Source organism: Lichenostomus cassidix, chromosome 6 (genome assembly GCF_008360975.1).
Source record: "Lichenostomus cassidix isolate B80296 chromosome 6, HeHo_3.0, whole genome shotgun sequence".
Taxonomy (NCBI): Eukaryota; Metazoa; Chordata; class Aves; order Passeriformes; family Meliphagidae; genus Lichenostomus; species Lichenostomus cassidix.
The window spans coordinates 22,353,870-22,376,193 of NC_139487.1; the positions used below are offsets into that span (position 1 = coordinate 22,353,870).

Below are 22,324 nucleotides of genomic sequence, written 5' to 3' on the forward strand. Positions count from 1 at the left end.
AGTCGGGTAAAAGACAGGCTGGACAGTTGAGTAGTAAATGGAGCCAAATCTGCCTGGGGTAGTAAATGGAGCCAAAGAGTGTAGCAAATAGAGCCAAATCTGCCTGGTGTCTGGTCACTAATGATGTTCCCCAGGTCTCAGCTTTGGAGCCAGTCCTGTTTAATATCTTAAGCTATGATCTGGACAAGTGAATCGAGTGCGTCCTCAGCAAGTTCCCAGATGACACCAAGTTGGGTGGGAGTGCTGATCTGCTGGAGGGTAGGAAGGTTCTGCAGAGGGATCTGGACAGGCTGGATCGATGGGTTGAGGCCAATTGCATGAGGTTCAACAAGGCCAAATGTCTTGTCCCGCACTTGTGTCACAACAACCCCAAGTAGTGCTGCAGGCTTGGGGAAGAGCAGCTGTAAAGCAGTTCACTGGAAAAGGACCTGAGGTTGCTGAGCAACAGCCAGCTCACCATGATCTAGCTAGCATGTGCTAAAGTGGCCAAGAACACCAATGGCATCATGGCTTGTAACAGGAAGGGTGTGGCCAGCAGGACCAGGGAAGGGATCACCCTCCTGTACTCAGCACTGGTGAGGCCACACCTCAAGTGCTGTGCCCATCTCTGGGTCCCTCACTGCAAGAAAGACACTGAGGGGCTGAGGCAAGTCCAGAGAAGGACAACCCCTGGTGAAGTGTCTGTAGCACAAGGGGACTGAGGATGCTGGGGTTGTTCAGCCTGGAGAAAAGTAGACTCAGGAAGAACCTTATCACTCTCTGCCAATCTCTAGAGGGAGGTTGAAGCAAGGTCAACCTCTTCTCCCAAATGTAAGCAACAGGAGAAGAAGACATGGCCTCAAGTTGTGACAGGGGAAGTTTAGACTGGATTTTAGGAAACGATTTTTCACTGAAACATTGTCACAATGTTGAAAGAGGCTGCTCAGGGAAGCGGTTGAGTCGCAGAACTTAGAGGCATGGCTTAGTGGAGAACTCAAGGGTCATTTCTAAAATAAATTATTCTATGATTCTCTAATATTTCTAAGTACTTTGAAAGAACATCTTTATCTATATAATTTTAAAGTAAAATTAGGAGCTAGAAAGCCCAGTTGTACAGGTATAATAGGCATAAACTACTTTAGTGAGCAAGAGTGACTACAAGAGTGGTAAGAAAATGATTCCATTTAACTTGATGTATATGGGGCAAAATTTGACAAGGTGTTTCCAGCATCCTTAAAGCTTTATTGCAATCAACGCTGAAGCCAACACTGTGCATGACACTTTTACCACACAATGTACCACTTGTCACTTCAATTCAAAAGAATTTACTGCTGTTTAAATAACTATTTTTGGTCACCAGTTTACATCATGTATTTATTCTCACTTATTTCTGGTTGGCTCAAAATGTTTCTAATGCATTGAAATGTTTCTACTGGAATTATTCCTTAAATACTCATAAAACGACTGGGAGAGGGCAAAACATACTTTTTAATGTTTTCCGAAATCAGTTGTTTCTGTGAGTGTATTAATATGGAAGTTCCCACAGAAGCCTTCGTGCATTTCCAGGATTTTTTAAATTGCAACAGAGTTGAAAATATCTTGAGTAGTTTTGACTGTATCATTTCACCTCTCGATAGGAGTTGTAAAGCCCATTGCAAACTTCAGATCAGAGCCTTATTATAAAACAGTCTCTGTCCCAGGGCAGTCATTGCCCTTATGAGCATACAAAGTATGGAGGAGTTCTACGTTCACTCAGACTTTAGACCATCTTTGCAATCCCAGTGGCAGTTATCTAGATGATTTTACATAAAATGTTCCCACAAGAATGGGAAAGCTTTTGTACACTCAATTCAGCACTTGAAATAACTATTCAATATGCAATTTACAGTTCTCTGTTCTTCCTAGGTAAGGAAGTGGACTCTTGTATTTTAGGCACATCATGTCAGTCTGCTCCTAATTTTTTGCCCTTTTTTTTTTTACCTTTCTTTTTAATGACAAGGAATGCAAAGACCAAGGAAGATGCCAATTTTTACCTATGTATAATTTAAAAAAAAAAAAAAGGAGGAAACATTAATTTTAAGACATATTAATTTAGTTACATTTTGTCAAGTGCTTTGAAGCTATGTACTGTAAAACTTTCATAAAACACCACAAAAGAAATTCACTTCTACTGTAACTTCAGGAAAGTACTAACTTTAATATCTTACCACGGCTGCCACAAGTTTGGAACTTTAAGCAACTATTGAAACTTTTAGAAATTCGGAGAATTTTCCGAATTTACAATTTTAATTTTCGCAAATCTGCTTTCTGAATGGTGGCAGAAAAGCCAAGTCCATTACTAAAAAAAGATAAAAATATATTTTATTTCTTAGTATCAATGAAATAAAATACAAAACTTAAAAAACTGATCAGTGCATTATATTAAAAAAAAGTAAAATGTGCACCTTCTATCAGAAGGAATGTCCATTGATGAGAGTAAATTTTAAAATGAAATCGTAGCTATGTACAGAAATATCAATTGATGCTGCTAAAACATAAATAACACAAATAAATAAGAGAAACCAATCAATATTTAGAAGTTCACTAGTATCGCATCATTTAATGACATTCCATTCACTTTGCACTTTCAAATTGTATTTCAATGAAATTAATATATATTAATTTGGATGGGTAAATTGTCTTTGTTCATAAAACTGCCTTAAGTGGTCTTTTTTTTTTTCAAACTATTTTGTTTTACTGGAAGCTCCTCTGCAATGTTCTAGTCCCTCAAATTTACTTCTAGAGCAAACCAAATTTTATGAAGTGTAGAGTAAAAAAAAAATTTGGCACAAGTTTGATATGACAGCATCCATTTATATACCTTAAATACATATTTTGAACAGTATTGCAAAAAACAAAATTAAGGTGGTTATGGTTAGGCTTTTTAACTGTGTTTCAGTGACATAGCACTGAAGTAAAACTATATAAAAGCCACATGTATCATTTAGTAAAAGCAATTCTCATTCAATGCAGAAGAATTTGCACCTTTATGGTTTAGTCACGCAGCTCAGAAGGGAATAAGCAGTTAATATCTTCTTTACTGAAACAGGCATGTACTTATAGCAAAATTATTAACACAGATCCTATCAAATATATACCTTGGGAAACAAATACCATAATTAAAACATATCACCAAGACTAAATTAGAACCAAAGATGTCAAACATCTTAAAAGGGACAGAGAGTAACATACTTTTTTCTTACTTGAAGTGGCTTTCATTTATTAACCCAGTATGTCCCTCAGGAAGAAAAAAATTATTTTCTTACAGTATCTGTATTCATCTTCTAAATGCAAGATGTATTGGTAAATGCATCTCAGTTTACAAAGCCTTTTCTTGAGTCACAGCACCAATACAGTTTTTGATGGCAAATATCTTCTAAATTACTTCACTCTCCCTTGACATGAAGTGGTGCACCACTGGGGGGCTTTTGCTACCAGCATTTTCAGTTAGTGCTGCAGGACATGCAGGCAGAGTTCAGTTGGTTTCCTTCCCAAAGAGGAAGGACAGCCAGCTGGATCACTGGAATAAGGCATTAGTGAAGGCAAGGTGAAAAGCCGCTTTGCCCACAGAAGAAGTGCCATGTGATCTGCTGTCACAGCCCAAAGACTTGGGTCCATAAAACCCCATGGGATCGTTACATCACTACTTATAAATATTTTTCTGAGGTTTTGTCCACCTGGAGCTACTGAGTGAAGGAGGAGCAATCCCCTTCTCACCAAATTTTGTACAGTTATGGCCTGACAGCTGAGGATGATGTTGTGACCATTTCTTGTATCTTCTTATGTTATTTACACTTCAATCCTATTTGACCACTCAACCTCCTACATCTAAATTCTTTGCTATTTGTTTCTCCTAAACACACACACACACACACACACACACACACACACAGAACTTTCTGCTCCCAAAGTTTTTCAGTGTCAAATCCTGGAGCTTCTTTGGGCTTTGCCAAGTACTTTTCTTTTAATTCTCAATTCTGACTTTCCTTTGCTGAATAGATTAAACTATATTTATCTTTCCACTCACAAAAACCTCCTCAACTTAAGCAAGTGACAAATGTATTTTGGATTACCCTATTTTACTGTCTTTGTTTCCATCTCTGTTTCTGCAGTCTGTATGTGGAGTGACCTCCCTTCTTCACTTTGATATGTACCTCTCACATTCCTTCTGAAAAAGCTTTGATGACCTTAGGCTCATACACACTAAGCTGTCTTTAAATTACATCAAAAATCAGATTTCCCTTTGTTCAATTTTAAAATAAGTAAAATATAAATCTGATTAACATATGAACTCTCAATGAGAAATAAAGCTATTTTCAAGATTTCTTACACTGTGTTTAATCTACACTTTATATTTTGCAAGTATCCTGCTTTTTAGAAAAAAAACCCAAAACCACTTCAAGTGTCTGTCCTCACTTCCCTTTCCTAATTTCTATTACAACATCTTCTGTTATTCTTTAAAGTCTGACAGATCACAAGCTGCCATTAGAATATTACCCTTCTATTTCTAACCTAATTAAAAAAAATGCATCATGACTCATCTGTTCTGCAAATGCTTTCTACAACTAGGGCTTTCTGTGTAATCTCCCTACCATGCTGGGGAACCTTGACAAGCTTTTAGACTAATTTGGGGTAAAATTAGCAGGTTTTCTTACTCTCCTTCAAAAAAACTTCCAGTGGCAGAAGAAACAAGCAAGAACAAAACCAGATCAACCAGTATTAAACTGGTACAACTGTGTCTTTTACTAGAGACTGTTTTCAGAATCAGAGAATTTTTTTCTCTTTTGATTCTTTCACTTCTCTGCATCATGTCAAAGAACAGGGCTTAAAAGTTTAGGTTGTTCTTATTTCTCACTTCGACTGAAACTTATTTAAAATTTAAAGATATATTTAAATCCTGTGAATGCAAAATTAATTCAGTTTAGAAATTAAGATAGAGAAGGATTTCCAGTGTGAAAGAAAGAGAAGCTCCTAATTGTAATTTCTGTCACATTCACATACAAAATTAGGAGGAAAATTTAGTTGGTACGACTGCAGAACAAAGCTATACTTTCCTGACACCCATCTAACTTTACCAATTATTACAGATCTATTTGCAACTGCCAACATACTAAGGTACAGAGTCACGTAACATTGCTGGTAACTATGCTACCTAGATGAACTGGACTAATACAACTTTGTGAAGTTCAGCATAATACTGACAGTTTTCATCTTTCTCAAGTTTTCCATTAATTTCACGCACATCATGCTTCTTCAAAGACTCCCTAGTAAAACATAAGCCAACATACTACAGCACTCAATCAAAATCAAATCATCTTCCTCAGCCCAAACACAAAGTTGTGTATAACAAGAAACTTTTACTTAAAATTTCATACTGAGTTATTTTGGTATATTGAAAAAAACGATAATTTCCTCAGGAGGTGTGTATACTCACTACTGTCTGCAGCATGTGTGTTCTCTAACTTTGCAAACAAAAGTCAAAGGAAGGTCCCTGAAGAACAGCTAAACTCAGTTATGAAGAATAGCCAGGAACTCAGTGCTAAAACAGGCACAAGTGAATGGCCCAGAATCCCTCTCCATAACTTCCAAGTTCTTTCAGTGGCATATAAAAGACAGAACAGGTGGTTTACTGCAAAATACACTAGTAAGATTTTCATCCTAAGATATCTTAATTAGAAAAGGTTTGGTGAGAGCCTTGTAGGTAAGCAGGAAGAGCCTATTGGGGTTTTTTTGGGTTACATTTCTTAATTGCTTATCATGAGCTAAGAACACTGCCAACTAAAAATAGCATGACATTACCTTGACAAAACAATCTCCCTGATGACAAATCAATTCTAGGAAAATGAGAGAGCAACAATGCCTGGGACCACATTTTTAATTAAATAAAAAGGATTTAATTTTGATAAAAAGGATTTTGCATAAGACTGCTAACATTTTAAAGAGAAAAATATGAGTATACTGTTTCAACTACCCTTAGTTTTAGGGACAAATTTTAATAAGCCACTTCCGTTTTATCCGTTATACGGCCTGCATTATGAAAAGATTTGGTTGAACTGCGTATCTTATTTACTAAAGTTGATAATCTTGCATGTCTCTTCTTCATAATGATACCTTTCGATTACTTCTCGTCTAGTTGTTACTTACTATTTTTCATCAAAGTCTATCTAGGAGTAAGAAGTTGTTGCAGCTGTCTACCCCAGAAAAGAGAAAATAATTGGTGACATGAAAATGCTAGCAAGTCACATGAAAACTAGTCCCTTTTCCATGTTGATATTGAATTAACAAACAGAAATTAATAAAGTTGGTGAGAAGTACAGCAGCAGCATAAAACTTCTTTAATAATAACATATAGATAAACACTGGAGTAGATTCTTTGAGGAGATGGTGAACCTCACATTTGTAAAACATTAAATAATTTTCAGCCTGGGTTATATGGACCACTTACAGTCCTTGCATTTGCATGAATCAATAGAGTGATCTATATATATGATATTTCAAAAATCTCCTCCTGCGGTAGGAGAGGGCCCAAAAATCACTCTTAGGTAAGTGTCTGTTTGAATAAATTTATCTATAGCTACTCTTACCTTGCAGCAAAAGGAAGAGTGAATTCCTGAGTGCCTTGCTCTATTTGATGTGACCCTGTTTTGCAGCTGCCATCTCTTAAAATTACTCAACAGTGCTTTTCACATTTGCTATCCACTTTCCTCAAACTCAGTTTTTAACAGCCCATCATCATCATGCATTTCCAGCTCCAACTACTCCTCCATCTCAGTGTCTTTTATTACTCTATTCTCTTGATACAGTCTTCCAACTTTTAAAATTCTCCCTCATCTGATTGAATTCATTGAAAAAATATACTCAACAAAAATTAGAATGTTCTCCATCTCTCCTATTTGGTTATAAATTAAGATTATCTTTTTGTACATCATCAAAGAACTGTGTTCTAATTTTCTGCTTGATATGCATAACAGATTCCTGCAGATGATTTTGAATATACTTTCCACACATTTCTTGCTAGCTTACATACTGCAACTAAAAAAAAAAAATAATGTTGTCCTATGAAATTTAGTCTAATTTCAAATACTCTAACTGAAAATGACAAGAGCACCAGATAAACTGGAACGTAAAAATACTTACAGTTCATTCATCTGACTGTCTTTTCTGGAATTCCCTCCTGTGATACTTTGATGAAAAATATCTGGCTATTCTCTAGTTTTACTGAGTAATAATAAACTTGAACCTAAGGCATATTATTTGACTTTAACAACAGCAAATAATGTAAATGAGCAATGAAAGTCAGAAGCAGTGCAAAGTGGTAGAAACTTGACATTACATTACTGGATCAGCTTCTTTGGTCAGGCTTTTTATGGCATGATCCAAATCTATTAGTAACCCTAAAAACCAGTCACATTGTGTTAAAAATGTAAAGTAATTCTAAAATAGTCCTAATATACAGTTACACTAGGAAGGGTATCTTTTTCTCCTATTTCAAATGAAGGCATAACATGAACCGTGTACATTCCTTCAAAAAAATCTACATAAAATCAGAATACACATTAATCCCCAACAAATTTTCATAAATTCAGACTCTCCCTCTCATTCTTCATGAGGACCTCTTAGCCATGCCTACCCCATCAGTACAATGCACCGTAGTCAATTAATACCTAAGGTGCATTTAGGGTACCACCATGTAAGATCTTTGAATATATCCTGAGCATCACAGGATAGCTGTTTGAATTCCTCTGCCATAAACCAACTCTAGGCATAATCAAGGCCACATTCACTGCCAGCATACATTAACACTTCCAACAATCCCTTCTACCCGTTTCCCTTTTTTTAACCTAGATAGACCCCTGAAGAGTCTTTATTGCATGTACCTTTTCCAATTGAAACACATTACACAGTTCCTCTACCCATAAACTCCTTTTGCTGTGGTTTAATTTCCACATGTATATAACTGCAATCTAGTAAATTTTTCTTCTTAGAAAAGCTTATGTCACAGCTGTTGCAGCTGTGGGACCTGATTATTTACCACCACTGTCTTAAGTGCAAATTACCATATTCTTAAGGCAAAATGCTGACTCTGTGAAAGACTCACTGAATAGCCACATTTACTTCACAGAAGAATGGGAAAAGTTTAAACCAAGAAGAAATTAAGAAAAAAACTTTTCAGACAAAATTAGCCTGAAACCCAAGTGACAGTCTCACTCAGTGGTTTTTCTAAATGGGAAAAGCAAGGGCCTTTCTAGGCAGATTAATGACACTATGCCTTTCTTTCTCGAAAGTAACTTTATCTCCATTAACAAATGGAGGAAGAAATTGCCTACAGCTGTAGCAGTTGCTCAAATCAATTATCAGAAGCATGATAGAAAAGTACTTTACATCAATATAAGAAGAGGCTTATAATAATGTTAAAAATTAATATATAGGGGCCCTTTTTTTTAACACCTCTCAAAATGGTTTGCACTGTAACATCCACCACCTTTTTATCCTGGCTGCTGTGCACAAGAGAATGGGCATGTAGCTGAGCTTACACACTGAGCTACTGGAAAGTCAAAAGACTGGTATCATAATCCCTGTTGTACTGATAGCAGGAAGAACTTCATGTTACTGTATAGATATATGTCTGATCTGTTTTAGGGTCCTAAAATAATTTTCCTTCATTGTAAGGGGGGAAAAAAAAAGTAACTGCCATTATGTGGACTCTAAGAACAATATTTAAAAAAATAAAATTGTAAGTAATCCTAAATAATACACACTCTTAGGGAAGCAGAGTATCAGCATATGGGTGGCATGACAACAGTTATAGAAATTACTTCTTTTTTACTACTTTGAATATACACTGTATGTTTTCAGCTACATGCTTAAACGTTCACACAAAGCATATTTTCACTTTACATATACACCTGTCTTCCATCACCATTTTTCAAATATCATAACATTTTACGTTATAGGTCCTCGAAGTTAAATTTATGGGATAAAGAGTACTTAATCATCAAGTTGAATAATTATTTGAAATTTGTACATTAATTTTGACAGCAAAAAGCTCACAAAGTGTAACTTATCGACATATGCTAAAGCTATGTACTGATCAACAGCACAAGAAAGCTGTGTTCAGCCACAATGTTTCAAGTCACTTCCCAGATTGCTGTTTCATCATTTTATCAGGAAAAAATAGGATTACCATTAAATCATATCTTACATCATGCTGATGACAGGTTTATTTGAATACATTTAAGAACATATGAATAAAACATTGCTTAGAATGGTCACAATGTCATTTGTAAAAAATTTCAAGCAGGGTTACAATTCTTCATATGGAATGTTCCTGTGTGTTTTGTAAATCAATACATTTTAAATCATTTCACAGATTATTTATTATTAAAAAACACAAAACCCTGTTACAGTTAAAATTCTTCCGAAATTTTGAATTTTAATAAATCATTCTTTACAATCTTACCTCTTTTCACAGTCACCTGCTGCTGAAGTTGACAGCAGGGAAAGGTTTATCTTTCGGATACTACTGGCACCACTCAGCCATTATCACAACAGCATAGTACATCCTTTCCTCCCCACATCTTGACCACACCGAAATTTTGCACTAAATCAGTAAACTACTGCAATATGCTGGAAATTTTAAATACATAGATCTGATACATATTACGTCCTATTCATTCTACATTAGCTTAACTAGAGTTAGTGATAAGCATAATTTACATGTGCTCAAACTTTCTAATTTTATGGGTTTTTTTTTAATGTTTTAATTCCATTTCATGCACTTAATGCTCTAGGACTGCATTCAGTGTATACATCATTATGGTAAGCACATTGGCATGCACAGGCAATACAAGAATAGAGTATAATTAATCCCATAGACAACCAAAAAAGGTGAAGTTGCATCATGCAATGAAACCAGCTCGGCCTGGGCTGCCATGCAGAAAAAAACCTACATCAATGAGTCTGCTGTACGGCTCCTAGGTAAGAGTTGATATGAAAGAGGTGAGTTATTTCAGCAATGAAGTCACAGGCTGAGAATGTTTATACTACTGTAAACAAAATACTGTACATAGCACCAGTATTACTCAGGGATGAGGGAGAAGATGCTTGGAAAGGAGGACAAAAAGGATGAGAAAGAAGAAGAGGAAGGAGGAATTATAAATTACAATAATGAGTTTGAAATCCAATCGGTTCTTTTAAATAAGTAATTCGTTACTTCATTCAAAATAATTTCACTTGAGCTTTCAAAGCAAACCTGAATTTTCCATGTAGTTTGAAGGAAAAAAAAGATGAAATAATGACATACAGAGCAATTTCAAAATGTCCAAAGTGTTCAGTAACTGATGAATAACTAAAGATCATAAACACACATATGCAGAGGTGAATTTTTCAATGCAGTGCACAGGATCCAAAAAAACACAAGTTTCACTGATTTGAATGCATAATCAACCAAACTAAATGAATATGGATAGTAAAATGGATGCACTGATATGAATTATTTATTTGGTCACCTTCTGCTGCTTTTCTATTAAAGACATCTCTGCTGAATAAAGCAGGTTTTTTCACAACTTGTGGTGAATTGCCTTTACCTTACTCACCTTCAAAGCTGCACTGAACATAACAGTGGGACCAGAGCCATAGAGTGACCACCTACCCTGGTCTAAATCATGTACATTAGGCACAGTACTTCATAGCCTGATTCCAGAGAGTACAGAAAGACATAACTGACCACATAATCTATTTTAATGTAACATTCATTTAAGAGATGCTATCCTGTGATGAAAGAAGTATGACTCTGTAACATTGTAACATATTATTATGTGTGTTTCATTACAAAGGGGTTTTTTCCATGTTTCTCAATAGGTATGCTGTTTTCAAGAAATTTTTCTTAATTACCCTTGAATGTATATTATCCCTCTATTTTTAGCACAGTTCCCAAACATACCAACTAATTATGCAGGGCAGCAATTCACAGAACACCAAAAAATAGCTTTACCAAAAACCTAAATTTCACTTACTATATAAGGTTTTTAATATAATATATTGTTCCATTTGCAGTACAATTACTTTTGGTATCTTTGTTTTATATACTAGTAGTGTTTTGAAATATTAACCTTTTTATTTAGTAAATTGTCACAGAAGTTCACATCAAAATAAAATCACCTTAATTGACAGTAGAAGTAACTTTCTGGCCTCTTGAAATTTCTCAGAATATTTGCAGAGAAACATGTCAACATATTTTGAATTTCACAGGGAAAAAAAATTCAAAATCATATATTCCAGATATAAAACCTCCAATTCTACTACTCTTACATAGTGAAATTCACATCCTTTTTCCAGACAAACACTTCCAACCTTTTCACAGGGACAGGACTTGCAGTCAAGACTCATCCCACTTTTGGCCACTATGTTCTCTTTAACAAGGCTAGTAGAATGTTTCATTATTTGCATCTAACACATGTGAAGTGAAAGGTGTATAGATATGCACTTACAAACTGCTGCACAGGGCATGCAAATGTTATCACCTAAGAAGAAGGTTACTGAGTCAAGACACGTTAAAGCACTGCTGACAAAGCTAGAAACCTAATAAATAGTTTAAGGCAAGAAGATGAGGAGCCCAAAAATTTAGAACTTGAACTCACAGACTTCCAAAGTGTACCATTCAAATAGTTACTGTACAGTCAGTAACAGCAATTCTGGCATACACAGTATGCACTATACCCTATATGTATGTATTATAACACAAATGATACATATTATATATGCACACTTTCCCATTGTTGTGGTAATAAAAGAATCTTTTTTATCTTACTTCACAAGCATTGACTTAGCAAAACATGAAAAGCAGTCCTTAAATTTATTCTTAATAAAAATAAAACATCAGTAATCTTCCATGTAGTTATGATAGAGAAGTTCTCAAGATGCACACAGAACACAAAGCTGGTCTTAATTCTACAATGCCATCATTCTGAGTATGACCATAACAGTGTAAAAACAAAAGGAGAAGAATCATATCCTTAGTATCTGCTACTAATGCAGCAGAGCATGATAGAAGCAACAAACATAAGGATCTCCAAACATTGGGTTAAATGACAGTTTACCATACAGCTACTCAGCAGTTTATTGTCCTGTACACAGCAATTTTTTGCTATAAAACCAGCTAGTCTTCAGAGAGTCAACTATCAGGTTTAAGAAGAGATTCAGCCATCTGTTTTCAGATTGTTGCAATGAACCAATCTCAAGTTAGAGAAGTTTTCCTACTTCCCCTGGAGAGAATCTATCCAACTCATTTATTTGCTAACAATCTAAAATTGCAGGAGTTTCTCTCTTTTGGTGCAGCCAAAAGCCAAAAACTTTACATAGTTCATACAAGTCTGTTGCAAATTATAAAACTTAATCACTATGAAGGCTACAGTACTGTTTAAAATAAATTACCAGAACTATCAAATTTAACTAAATTTCTGGGATTTTTAGCCCTGGAGTTAATTCCTTCCAACCCCTGAATATAAAACGCCTTCTAATAAGTCTGGCAAAACAGGGAATCCAATTTTAGTTTTCTGTTTTGGGGACTTGGTTTCTCTTAACCAGGTAAATGAGTTAATAACTTTCAGACTTCTGAAATATTTGACTGACAATGGCCATAACTGGAAAAACAGGGTGACTGGATTCACATCCATTAACCTGTGGTGATTTGAACAATTACATTTTAGCTACAAAACCAAATGCATTGGCGTTTCAAATTTTCCCTAGGCAGCAAAGCTTATTCAACTCGCATCAGACATTCATGTTTATGACAGAGAGCTGGTTTAGAGAAAAAGCTTTCTTAGTCATGAACTGAGAGTGCCTTGAGACAAGCCTTGAGATATCGTGCTAAAAGAGTTCTCAATGTATGTACTTAGTCATCCTTTCACATCCAGGGTAGAATAACACCAGCCTGTCCTTATTGCTGTAGCTGTTTATTTCACTTCTGTCCCCATCTCAAATGAGCCCATTACTTTTCCTTTCCAGAATTCACTCACTTCCCAGCCAGTCTCTCACATAAAGAAAAAAAAACAAAACCAAACCCAAACCCCACCATCTCCCTAATGCTCCAGTTCTTCCTGTAAGGACCATTTAAGGACCACACAAGTTTGCCCCTCTCTGACCAGGATTTTTTCTCTAATGTGATTCTATACTTGCAGCAGTTTCCATGTAAGTGAATTAGCACAAAACAATATTACCAGCTTCTATATTAAAGCACAGGCATAAACCTCTGGCTTTGCAGAATGCATGTTTGGGAAAAGATGCACAACCACTGCACATGTGTTGGTTTTATAATTCATGAAATATGTTACAGGAAAAAAAAGAAGACAAAAGACTTTCCCTAAGTCAGCATTGCAAAAGGGACTTTAAAAAATAAGTTAAATCATTTGACAACCTCTGGAAGCATTGTATCTGCACAAACACTTAGCAGGGGTAAAGTGCTGGTATAATTAAGAAGCTTTGAGATACTAAAGGGGAAAGAAGGACACAGCAAGTGATATCAGAATCCAATGGCTTAACTTCCAAATCTGGGTCTAGCCAACAGCATAGGGAAGCTCAGGAAAAAGGTAAGAATTGTAAGATATAACTTATTCATGTTTAGTTTCCACAAGAACATGATTTAGTAGATTCTATGCTGCTCACTGAAAATACCATAAGAGTGTGACTAAAATACTCAAAACAGCTTTAATCCCAAAGGGCTTTACAGAAACAAGAAGAAGCCATCTGAAATACACTGGAGAACTAGGAAGAGCAGTGTCCCAGGACGTCTGAGAAAAGCAAGTGTGGATAATGCAGTAAGGACTGAAATCTAGACTTAGTTATCTATCTCTGATGAAGACTGTAAAGTACTTGTTTCTATTCAGTAACTGCTTACTACAGAAGCTCACTGCAATGATCATTAGCCAGTAAATGGACCACTATGATGGAAGATATGTCAGGATTGTGCTTTATGGAACAGTTGGATCTTTAAGTATTCTTTCTAATGTTCAGGATTAGATCACAGACTAAGTTACAAATCATGTATGACAAACTTATGCACAGTATTGTGAATTAATATGTCTGCACACCCATCATCTTATCATTATTGCAAAGTCCTAGACATACTGGTCCACGTGTAAAGCAAGCATCTTTATGGAAACCTGTGTGGGTACATCTTTTTTTTTTATGAGACTGCACAAGGATGCTTTTTAACAAAGGTGTCAGACTGACAGGCCAAACTTCATTACCTACAGAATCATCAACCCATTGGTACTGTAAATCTTGACAAATGCTGAACAAAAGTAATTAGACTGGCCTAGGGAATTCTCAGCAGGCTTCTATCCCTTCTTGCTGCTTGTTCAGGTAGAACACAGACTCTTAGAGTGAATGTTCTGTAGTTCATTCAACCTCTTCTAGTAGCGTGAGAAAGCCTTAAGATGGGCTGTATTTATCATACACAATGGTAGTAAGATACTGGAGGTTATAAATTATTGGCAACTTCACTGACAAACATGCTTTCACACAAAGTCTGATGGCAAATTATGGCCTTATGAAAAACAAGTTGAAAGACGTGTTCCTGACTGATCATGATGCTACAGCAGTTCCATACCAGTAAATACATACACATATGGAACAACCTCTGTGCTTCAAGTGTCAAGGTTTGCAGACTCATGTATTTCAAAAAACTATACAAACTCTGTTCAAGAAGTAATATTCTTTTGTATGTATATTTCTTCCCTTCCCAAAAATGCATAATTATCAATATAGCTTTGGACAAAAAAAATTGTATCATAAACTCCCTCCTCTGACCAATGTCGGAGAAAAACTAAAAAAGGTTTTCATGCCAGCATTGCTATTCTGTATGTGCACCAAGGATCACTGCAGTTAAAAATGTTTAAGAATTTAATACTATGTAAATGTGTAACTGAAGTGTCATAGCTAATTAAATACAAGCACAGCTAAAATAATCTGTGCACCTGCAAAGTATGGGAAGGAATGAATTTCCCTTGATAAAGACTGGCCATATGCCATAATTGGTAATGTCTTTCTCTCTTACAAATAACATGAGCAGTTATAATGAGCAGCATAATTTTGTTATGTCAAAGTGTATATTGTACAGTAATTAAGAATCCAAATATTTTGGGGCTTTCATACAAATGTGTAACATTACCTCCATTTTGGATGAACAGCAAAGACTAAACACTTCATAAGAAAGAAATTACTGTACTGAAGATCAGAAAGGCTGATCTTCAGTAGGAATCGTGTGCCTGAAAGCTGATTCAAACCTTCACCCAGTTGCCAATTTCTTGGAAACCTAATATCCAAAAGAAAACCTGATATTCATTTTCCATGCCTCATTTCTGAATAAGACACTGGTATAGAAACCAATATGGAAATGCCCTTATCCACATTTACTTTTCTCTTTCTCTGAGGCATCTTAATGATGCAAAGGAACAGACAAGGATAGAGTTCATCAAGACATAGCCTGCATGCACTGGGTAGCACAATAAAAACCTTTGAAAAATATGAATAAAATACATAAAATACATAATTTTATCTATTTTATTATGAGGATACTTTTTTGTCACTTTTTCTGTTAAGGTAAAAAGCTCTCACTACAGGTTAGTGCTCCTTCTTTATTCTCCCATCCCCATTTTGATTCATTATAGATGCAACCACTTTAGCTGAAGATGAACTTGTGTCTAGGCTGTGTCTCTTCACTTTGAATTCCTTTAAAAACTGAAGGGACACAATTTTTCCAATTATTCATATCCTGCAAATCACTGTAAGATTTGTTTCATTCTACGACAGATTACGTGACTCCTTCAAGGGGAAATGAGTGGCAAGAAGCTAGAGGGAAAATTAGCCTGTACAAAAATGCCCTGATAGCTTTAAGGCCTTTTAAAAGCTAATAAAAACCCAGAGACTGTTTAAATAAATATTAAATCTTGTAATATCTAGACATTAAGGTGCCCTTTTTTGAAAAAAACCCTGCCCTTGGTGATAGCATGGGGAAATGTACTTGAAGCATCTTTCCAGATTGTTTAAACATTTCCTAAGAAGCTTAAATTCTTTCCTCCAGTATTTTCTCTGACAGTTACAAATAGATAAGGCTGGCTGACCAAGTCCTGTAGAGGAACAAACATAAGGCATACCTTATTCTTAGATGACTCTTCGATTTAACATGACATTCATTTCTAAGAACAGACATGAAAGTGAACAAGAAGGTTCAGAAGAACTTAAAAGGAAGGCACTGAGGACACACCCAAATCCTACTGAACATTCATTACCACAATCTCTACACCCTTTGGTTCCTTGCCATATCATATGTGTTTCAGCCAACAAACTGTTTGACAAATTCCCAGCAGGGACACTACTCTCCTTGTATCTCTCAGGAATAAAGACCTAGCTGTATATGAGCTTCATAAAACTACTAGTGTATTCAGATAGCAGTGCAGACAGTGAGAAAATGAGTCAGTTCTGCTCTCTCTTCAGCAGAAGGCTGCTTTGCCCATTGCTCAAACCAAAATGCTGGAGAGTGCATAAGCTATCTAGTCAGAAGAGGCAGAAGATGAGCTCAAGTGAACAAGGGAAGTACCACAGACACCTTCCTATTCCCCGCAATGTTTTCAAGGAATGATGAGAGTAGGGGGTAGACTCGTTTCATACCTCTCTCTAAATACAAGAGAAGTAAATTCCTTTCTGCATTTTGTCACACAAGACCCTACTCAGCCTGTGCCATGCTCTCCACTGTGACACCATGCTACTGCAAGAGTAATACTTCCCTTGTTCCCTGCAGCAAAGCAACAACTCTTTAGGAAGTGCACAGGTACAGAGGGGGGGCTCTCTGTCTATTAATAACTCTGCTAGAGCACTAATTACACTTTTCAATACTTGTCTTGTGAAATTGATATCCTGATCAACGTATCAGGATGGTGGTACCAGCAATTGGCATTTCCCAATTCCAGGTTCCCACTTGCTGTTTTTCTTTTGGTTATGAGCTTTATTTCTTCACCCAAATCAGTAGTTTGAAAGTGAAATAGATTTTACTTTATTTATGTTAATAAAACACCATTAAATCCCTTTCCTTCTCTACTAAAATATCTTTTCAAGAATTTATTATGATTAGGACAAAGATTTAAATAAACAGCTATGCACCTGCATGGAAGCTTACAGCCACATGCCGTGAAGTTAATGCTCAGAATATTAATTTGCTTGGCAGGCTTGCTGCCATGCTAAGGTCTATTTTCATTGTGTGTTGCCACTTTTGACTGCATGGAAATGTTTGCTTGGATAGTTTTGTTTCTATGCAACTGTTCCTTCACAAGAAGTTTTTTTAAGTACTACATATGCATTTGTATGTACTTCACAGACTTTTCTTCATACTGTATCACCTACTTGGGATCCTCTGAGAATGCCAAAAAGTATATAACTCCAAAGACTGCTGTTCAAAATGCTGAGAAAAAGCAATATTCAGTGAAAAGTCTGCCAATTTTTAGATCTGCAACTCGGAGAATGAAAAATCTTTCTTTAAATAAATGTTGTCACCCTGCCAAATACACTCCATTTTCTCCCTCCCATTTCTGTGGTATTTTACCACTAACCTGTAGCTGTCTGGTTACTTACTAGAATTTCAGACTTAATTTTCTGTTCTGTTCTCCCTCTAGGTATTCAGTCTTGGGGGTTAGGGGTCTTTTTTGTTTGTGCACCGAAAAGAGAAAGGCTCCAAATGTTCATCAGGTACCAGCCTCTGAGTGAGGCATACATGACATTAGAGCAGTCTACAAAGACTTAGATCTCATGCAGGCAAGTAATTTATTTTCATTTACCTCCTGCCTGAGAGGTTATTCCACTGATTAATCTGCGCTGGCAGGTTCATTCCTGTCCCTCCAAACCTGATAAAACTGGTAGTGACACTCTTAATCAATACAAAAGAATTCCAATTCACTTTTCAATGTTAGTGCCTTACACGCAGAAATTCTTTCTCCATAAACCCAACTTTTATATAAGTAGCAACAAGAGTCAGAAAATTCCTTTTGGTGTATTAATCAAACTCAATGACACATCAGCCATTACTGAGCTTTGATGCAAAACTTCCAAAAGGCTGTTAGTATTCTGTTTGCTGTTGTACCACTGGCTGGCATCATCCTATCCCAGCACCTTGGTTTCAATTTACTGACAGATTATTTAGCTGACAAGCATAGGCTTTGCCTATAATGTGAAATGTTTTGTGCTCGACAGCTCTATTAATTATGATAACTAAGAACAAATAATAAGAACAATCATTTCAACAATTCTTTTAATAGAGCTTGTCCTTCTGAATAGCAAACATCAATGAGACAAAATAATTCCTAGCAGTTGGTGCAGACTTTGCTTTGTGTTTTGTAAATTGTCCCCTGACTTTTCAGCAAATATTTGAGAAAGACAAGATTTACAAGGAGAGACATGAATGGTCTTCAACCAGCTTTACGGAATAATTGAAAGGGAACTTTTTATTTTTTAATTTTTTAATTTAAAAGGAGCTTTCCAGGATGACAGCAGGCATTCCCTCTACCATCTTAATCCCAGTAACAAATGCAGTGTGCAAAATTGCACAGGTAAGGCCACGGGGGTTTGGGCGGGAAGGGGAGTTGGAGGTGTAGGGGAGCCTTTTTATGAACAAGAAAAAGATGAAGAAACTGTATTGACTGGAAGTTGAAAAATATACCTACACAATTCTATGTATCTGCAAATAAAACCAGTCCATTAAATACACAAAATCTCAAAGAAAAGTGTTTTAATAATTTCTCTGCCTTCCTCACAACTTCTGAGAGAATTTTTTCAAGAGCAAGTAGAATAAAAGAAGATATGAAAGCACCCTTTTTAATATATTATTATATATCAAAATCATCCTTTTTAATATATTATATCCAGCTGTCACACTCTCAGCTTAATGGATAGGTAAATGTCCTGATCCTTAAAAAGTTCTTGTGAAACTCAGCTTCATAAACTGGGAGAGGAGGGGAGTAAACATGTTTAATGCTCTGTATGATCAGAATGCATTTATTTGACATTCAATATAAGTACCACACTCAGTATTTTTATAATTTAAGCAATATTCTCTTGCAATTCACTGGCTCCATAACAGCTACAGGGTAGGTCTAACATTTAAGTGTTAAGAGGGGCTCAGCCAAGTTAAACATTATAATTTTTTTAAAATACAGTATAAATGTGTTTAAATGCCATTTACAGCACCAATTAAAAATTTTGTGAGTTAACACCTCTATGTGGAGAAAGATGCTTTTGATCAATCAATCAAAATCAAAATATTTGTTTGTTTCTACCTCACAACACGACTACTGCCCCTCCCAAAAAATTGGGAGATGATTGTTTTAAGTAAGTACTAAGCAACCATGATAGTGCTCTGTTGGCAGAGAAAATCATGGTTCTTGTGCCAGCTCCCAGAACAATATATTTTTCAGTTATGGCTTTGCAAATTTGCTCAGATATTACACATACAACATCTGACAAAATTTAAGAAAAAATTCTCAGATTTCTCATTGCAACCAAGTACTACAAGCTGTGCATTAAAGGACTAATGTTTAATACAGATAGAAAAAAGCAAGACTCCTAATGTCATACTATAACTAGGACTCAGTTTGGCCTACTTTGCACTTACCAAGACACAAAATCTTGGAGAAATATAGCATTGTGTACAGAGAAAATAGACATAGAACATTTATTCTTCGTATTTCACTTATGGGAAGCCAAAGGATCTCATTATTCACTGATCAACTAGCAGATACTATTATCTATTAACCTCTTTAAAATTGAAATGGAAACTGGTGTGTTTTTAGCAATAGCTGCTTACAGAAAAATGTGCACAAATTTAGTGGACATCATAACTATCCTGTCTTTTCTTTACTCGTAACTTGTAGTCCCCATTTTCCCATCATACCTGCAGCACAGGAATTTTTACACCTGTTATTGCTAAAAGGAGATCCCTTTGAAGTTATCAGTCCCATGGCCACAGATGTGCCCAGCTGGCACAATTTCTTCACAGCCAAATTGCCTCTGAAGACTATTGACAATTGAGAATTGACTATTAATGGACTCACCTTCTAAATAAGAGTCTTAGGCTCATATGGAGCAATGAAAATCTCTTTTTTAGTTTTTTTTTCTTGCACATACAAACCATTTGTATTTATTATCATCTAAAGTAATTATCACTATTTCTTTATGTTAATTTTCATTTGAGTGTGAAGGTCAGTTCTAGCAGCTGAAGGCAAAGCAAATGCAGAGCAAAAGCACCACCAGAGGATGCCCTTGAAAATCAGAGGGTGATCCTGATTAACACGCTTGCAAAATTCTTATTCCAAAACTGGCATTCACACTTCTGTCACTTTAAGTTCTGCATACTATCTTTTTCTACACTGTTCGTTTGTCCTTTCCAACCCAAGCATTTGCAAAACTTAATGAAAAGAGCAAAGGGAATAACAAACCAAGTCTACCAGCAAATACTAGTTCAGTTTTGGGGAGAGGTGACTTGTGATATCACACCAGTGTTTGATGGTGCCCTTCGCTAGTTATAACCCCAAATGTCCTCTTGCTAAAATTCAATTTGCCTTTCCCTTCTGCTCAAAAGAAGAAAACTGAGTGAGCTTCTAGCAGGAAATACATAGCCTGAGAATACAAGCTTCACTTGGTGGCAAATAAGACCTGCAACTCACAATTACCAGCTGGAGCTGCAATTGTAATCTCACAGGAAGATCAGACAAGAATTCCTGAGCCAACAGCATCTGCTCAAGAGATAGTGAGCAGCTGCCAAAAAAATGACAGAAAATCACGGGAGTCCCAAATATTTTGAGAGATCTTCCAAGTGAGACAATAATCATTACCTGTTAAGCTAGAACTCTTCATCCAAAAAAAGGTGTGGAATATTGCCCAAAGTCAATATTTAATATGGGTTCCATAATCACATCACTTGGGGAACTAGTGAAGAGACATGTTATTCCTTCCAGTTTTTTACTGTTTGTCTTTCTTTTTGTTCTGCACACCTAAACATTGTTTTATTCTATTTCTGGGTTTAGTAGAGAAGAGATTGCTTTCTCATTTTTTTATGTAGCACAAATAACAGGGAGTTCTAAAGGTTAAGATGCATGGGCTTCAGGCTTACCAGTAACAACAACAACAACGCTCTTAAAATCCATTAAATACATTTTTTAATCACACCAACTATTACTGGAATGATTAACATGATGCATGGGTACTGAAAATCTGTCTTTTCAATCTGAGATTGCTTTTCCAAACACCTTTAGGAAAAATTGCCTTGCACTACTGTTGCTGGTTTTGCTATTGTCTTACAAAAGATTACATTTCCTATATTTGTAATTCAAAAACTTTTCTTACACACATAGGATCAAAATCTGAACTACAAAGAAATATCTCAGCTACAACATTCAACCAAAACTGCAGTTTTGCTATAGGACAGATGAAATCACCAGGGATATTGCACTTGAGCTTGCCTAGTACTAAACAAACAAAGGAAGAATATAGTGATATGAAATCCTATAATGGAACACTGATTCTGTACGTAACACAAATGATTAAAAGGCAAATTGGGTTCTACTTTCCTCAAACCATTCTGCCTGTGCATCTTTCCTCCAGCTCCAATACTGAGTTTATCAGACTGGGCTTGTTTGGTGGGGGTTTTCCTTCCATTTGTTATTAATTTTATCATATTCTGTAGATTACCCTCCATTTACCCAAAAGATAATAAACTAGAACCGTACTAGATTTACAGTGTTTAGAGTAACATAAATACAGCACAGAAGAAAAACTATTAGTCTTCTCCCCAGATTACCTAGAAAACTCTGGGGTTACATGCCTTTACTTTCTATCCTTTGGTGTAGAAGTCCTCAATTTCCCAAGTTCACAATCTCAGCTTTTCCAATATACACACTGTCTTAGTGCTGAAGAAAATTGAAGTAAACCACAGTTTATTTGTAAAATTAATGTAAATACATAATATCTTGGTGGAAGTCTGAATTACTATATATTAGCTGGTGTTCTACCTGCATGAAACACATTATTATGATATAGGATAGTATCTGTATGTAATAATGTGGTAAAAATTACTAGGGAGAATTGTGAGGATACAAAAAACAACACAACTCTGTGCCTGGTTGGAAGCTCACAAAAAGACACTGCCTTTACCTAAAAGTTTTACCTACAGCTTCAAGGTATGCCTAAAGTAAGAATTAAGAGCAAACTGGAGAGCTAGATTATACAATTTAATATAAATTTTGGATTAACTCTTTCAAATGAA

The 22,324-nt window shown here is 35.9% G+C and overlaps 1 protein-coding gene across 21 annotated transcripts in view; it reads right to left on the reverse strand.

Moving 5' to 3' along the window:
• Window positions 1-22,324, reverse strand: part of KCNMA1 (potassium calcium-activated channel subfamily M alpha 1) — a 430,367-nt gene that overhangs the window by 184,334 nt on the left and 223,709 nt on the right. For 5 of the 21 annotated variants that reach the window (XM_085063987.1, XM_085063988.1, XM_085063986.1 and 2 more), the window contains exon 4: window positions 9,969-9,992. The exons of the other annotated variants lie outside the window; for them this stretch is intronic. In XM_085063987.1, the coding sequence (XP_084920113.1) occupies window positions 9,969-9,992 (24 nt within the window). The remainder of the gene's footprint in view (window positions 1-9,968; window positions 9,993-22,324) is intronic. 21 annotated transcript variants of the gene reach the window in all.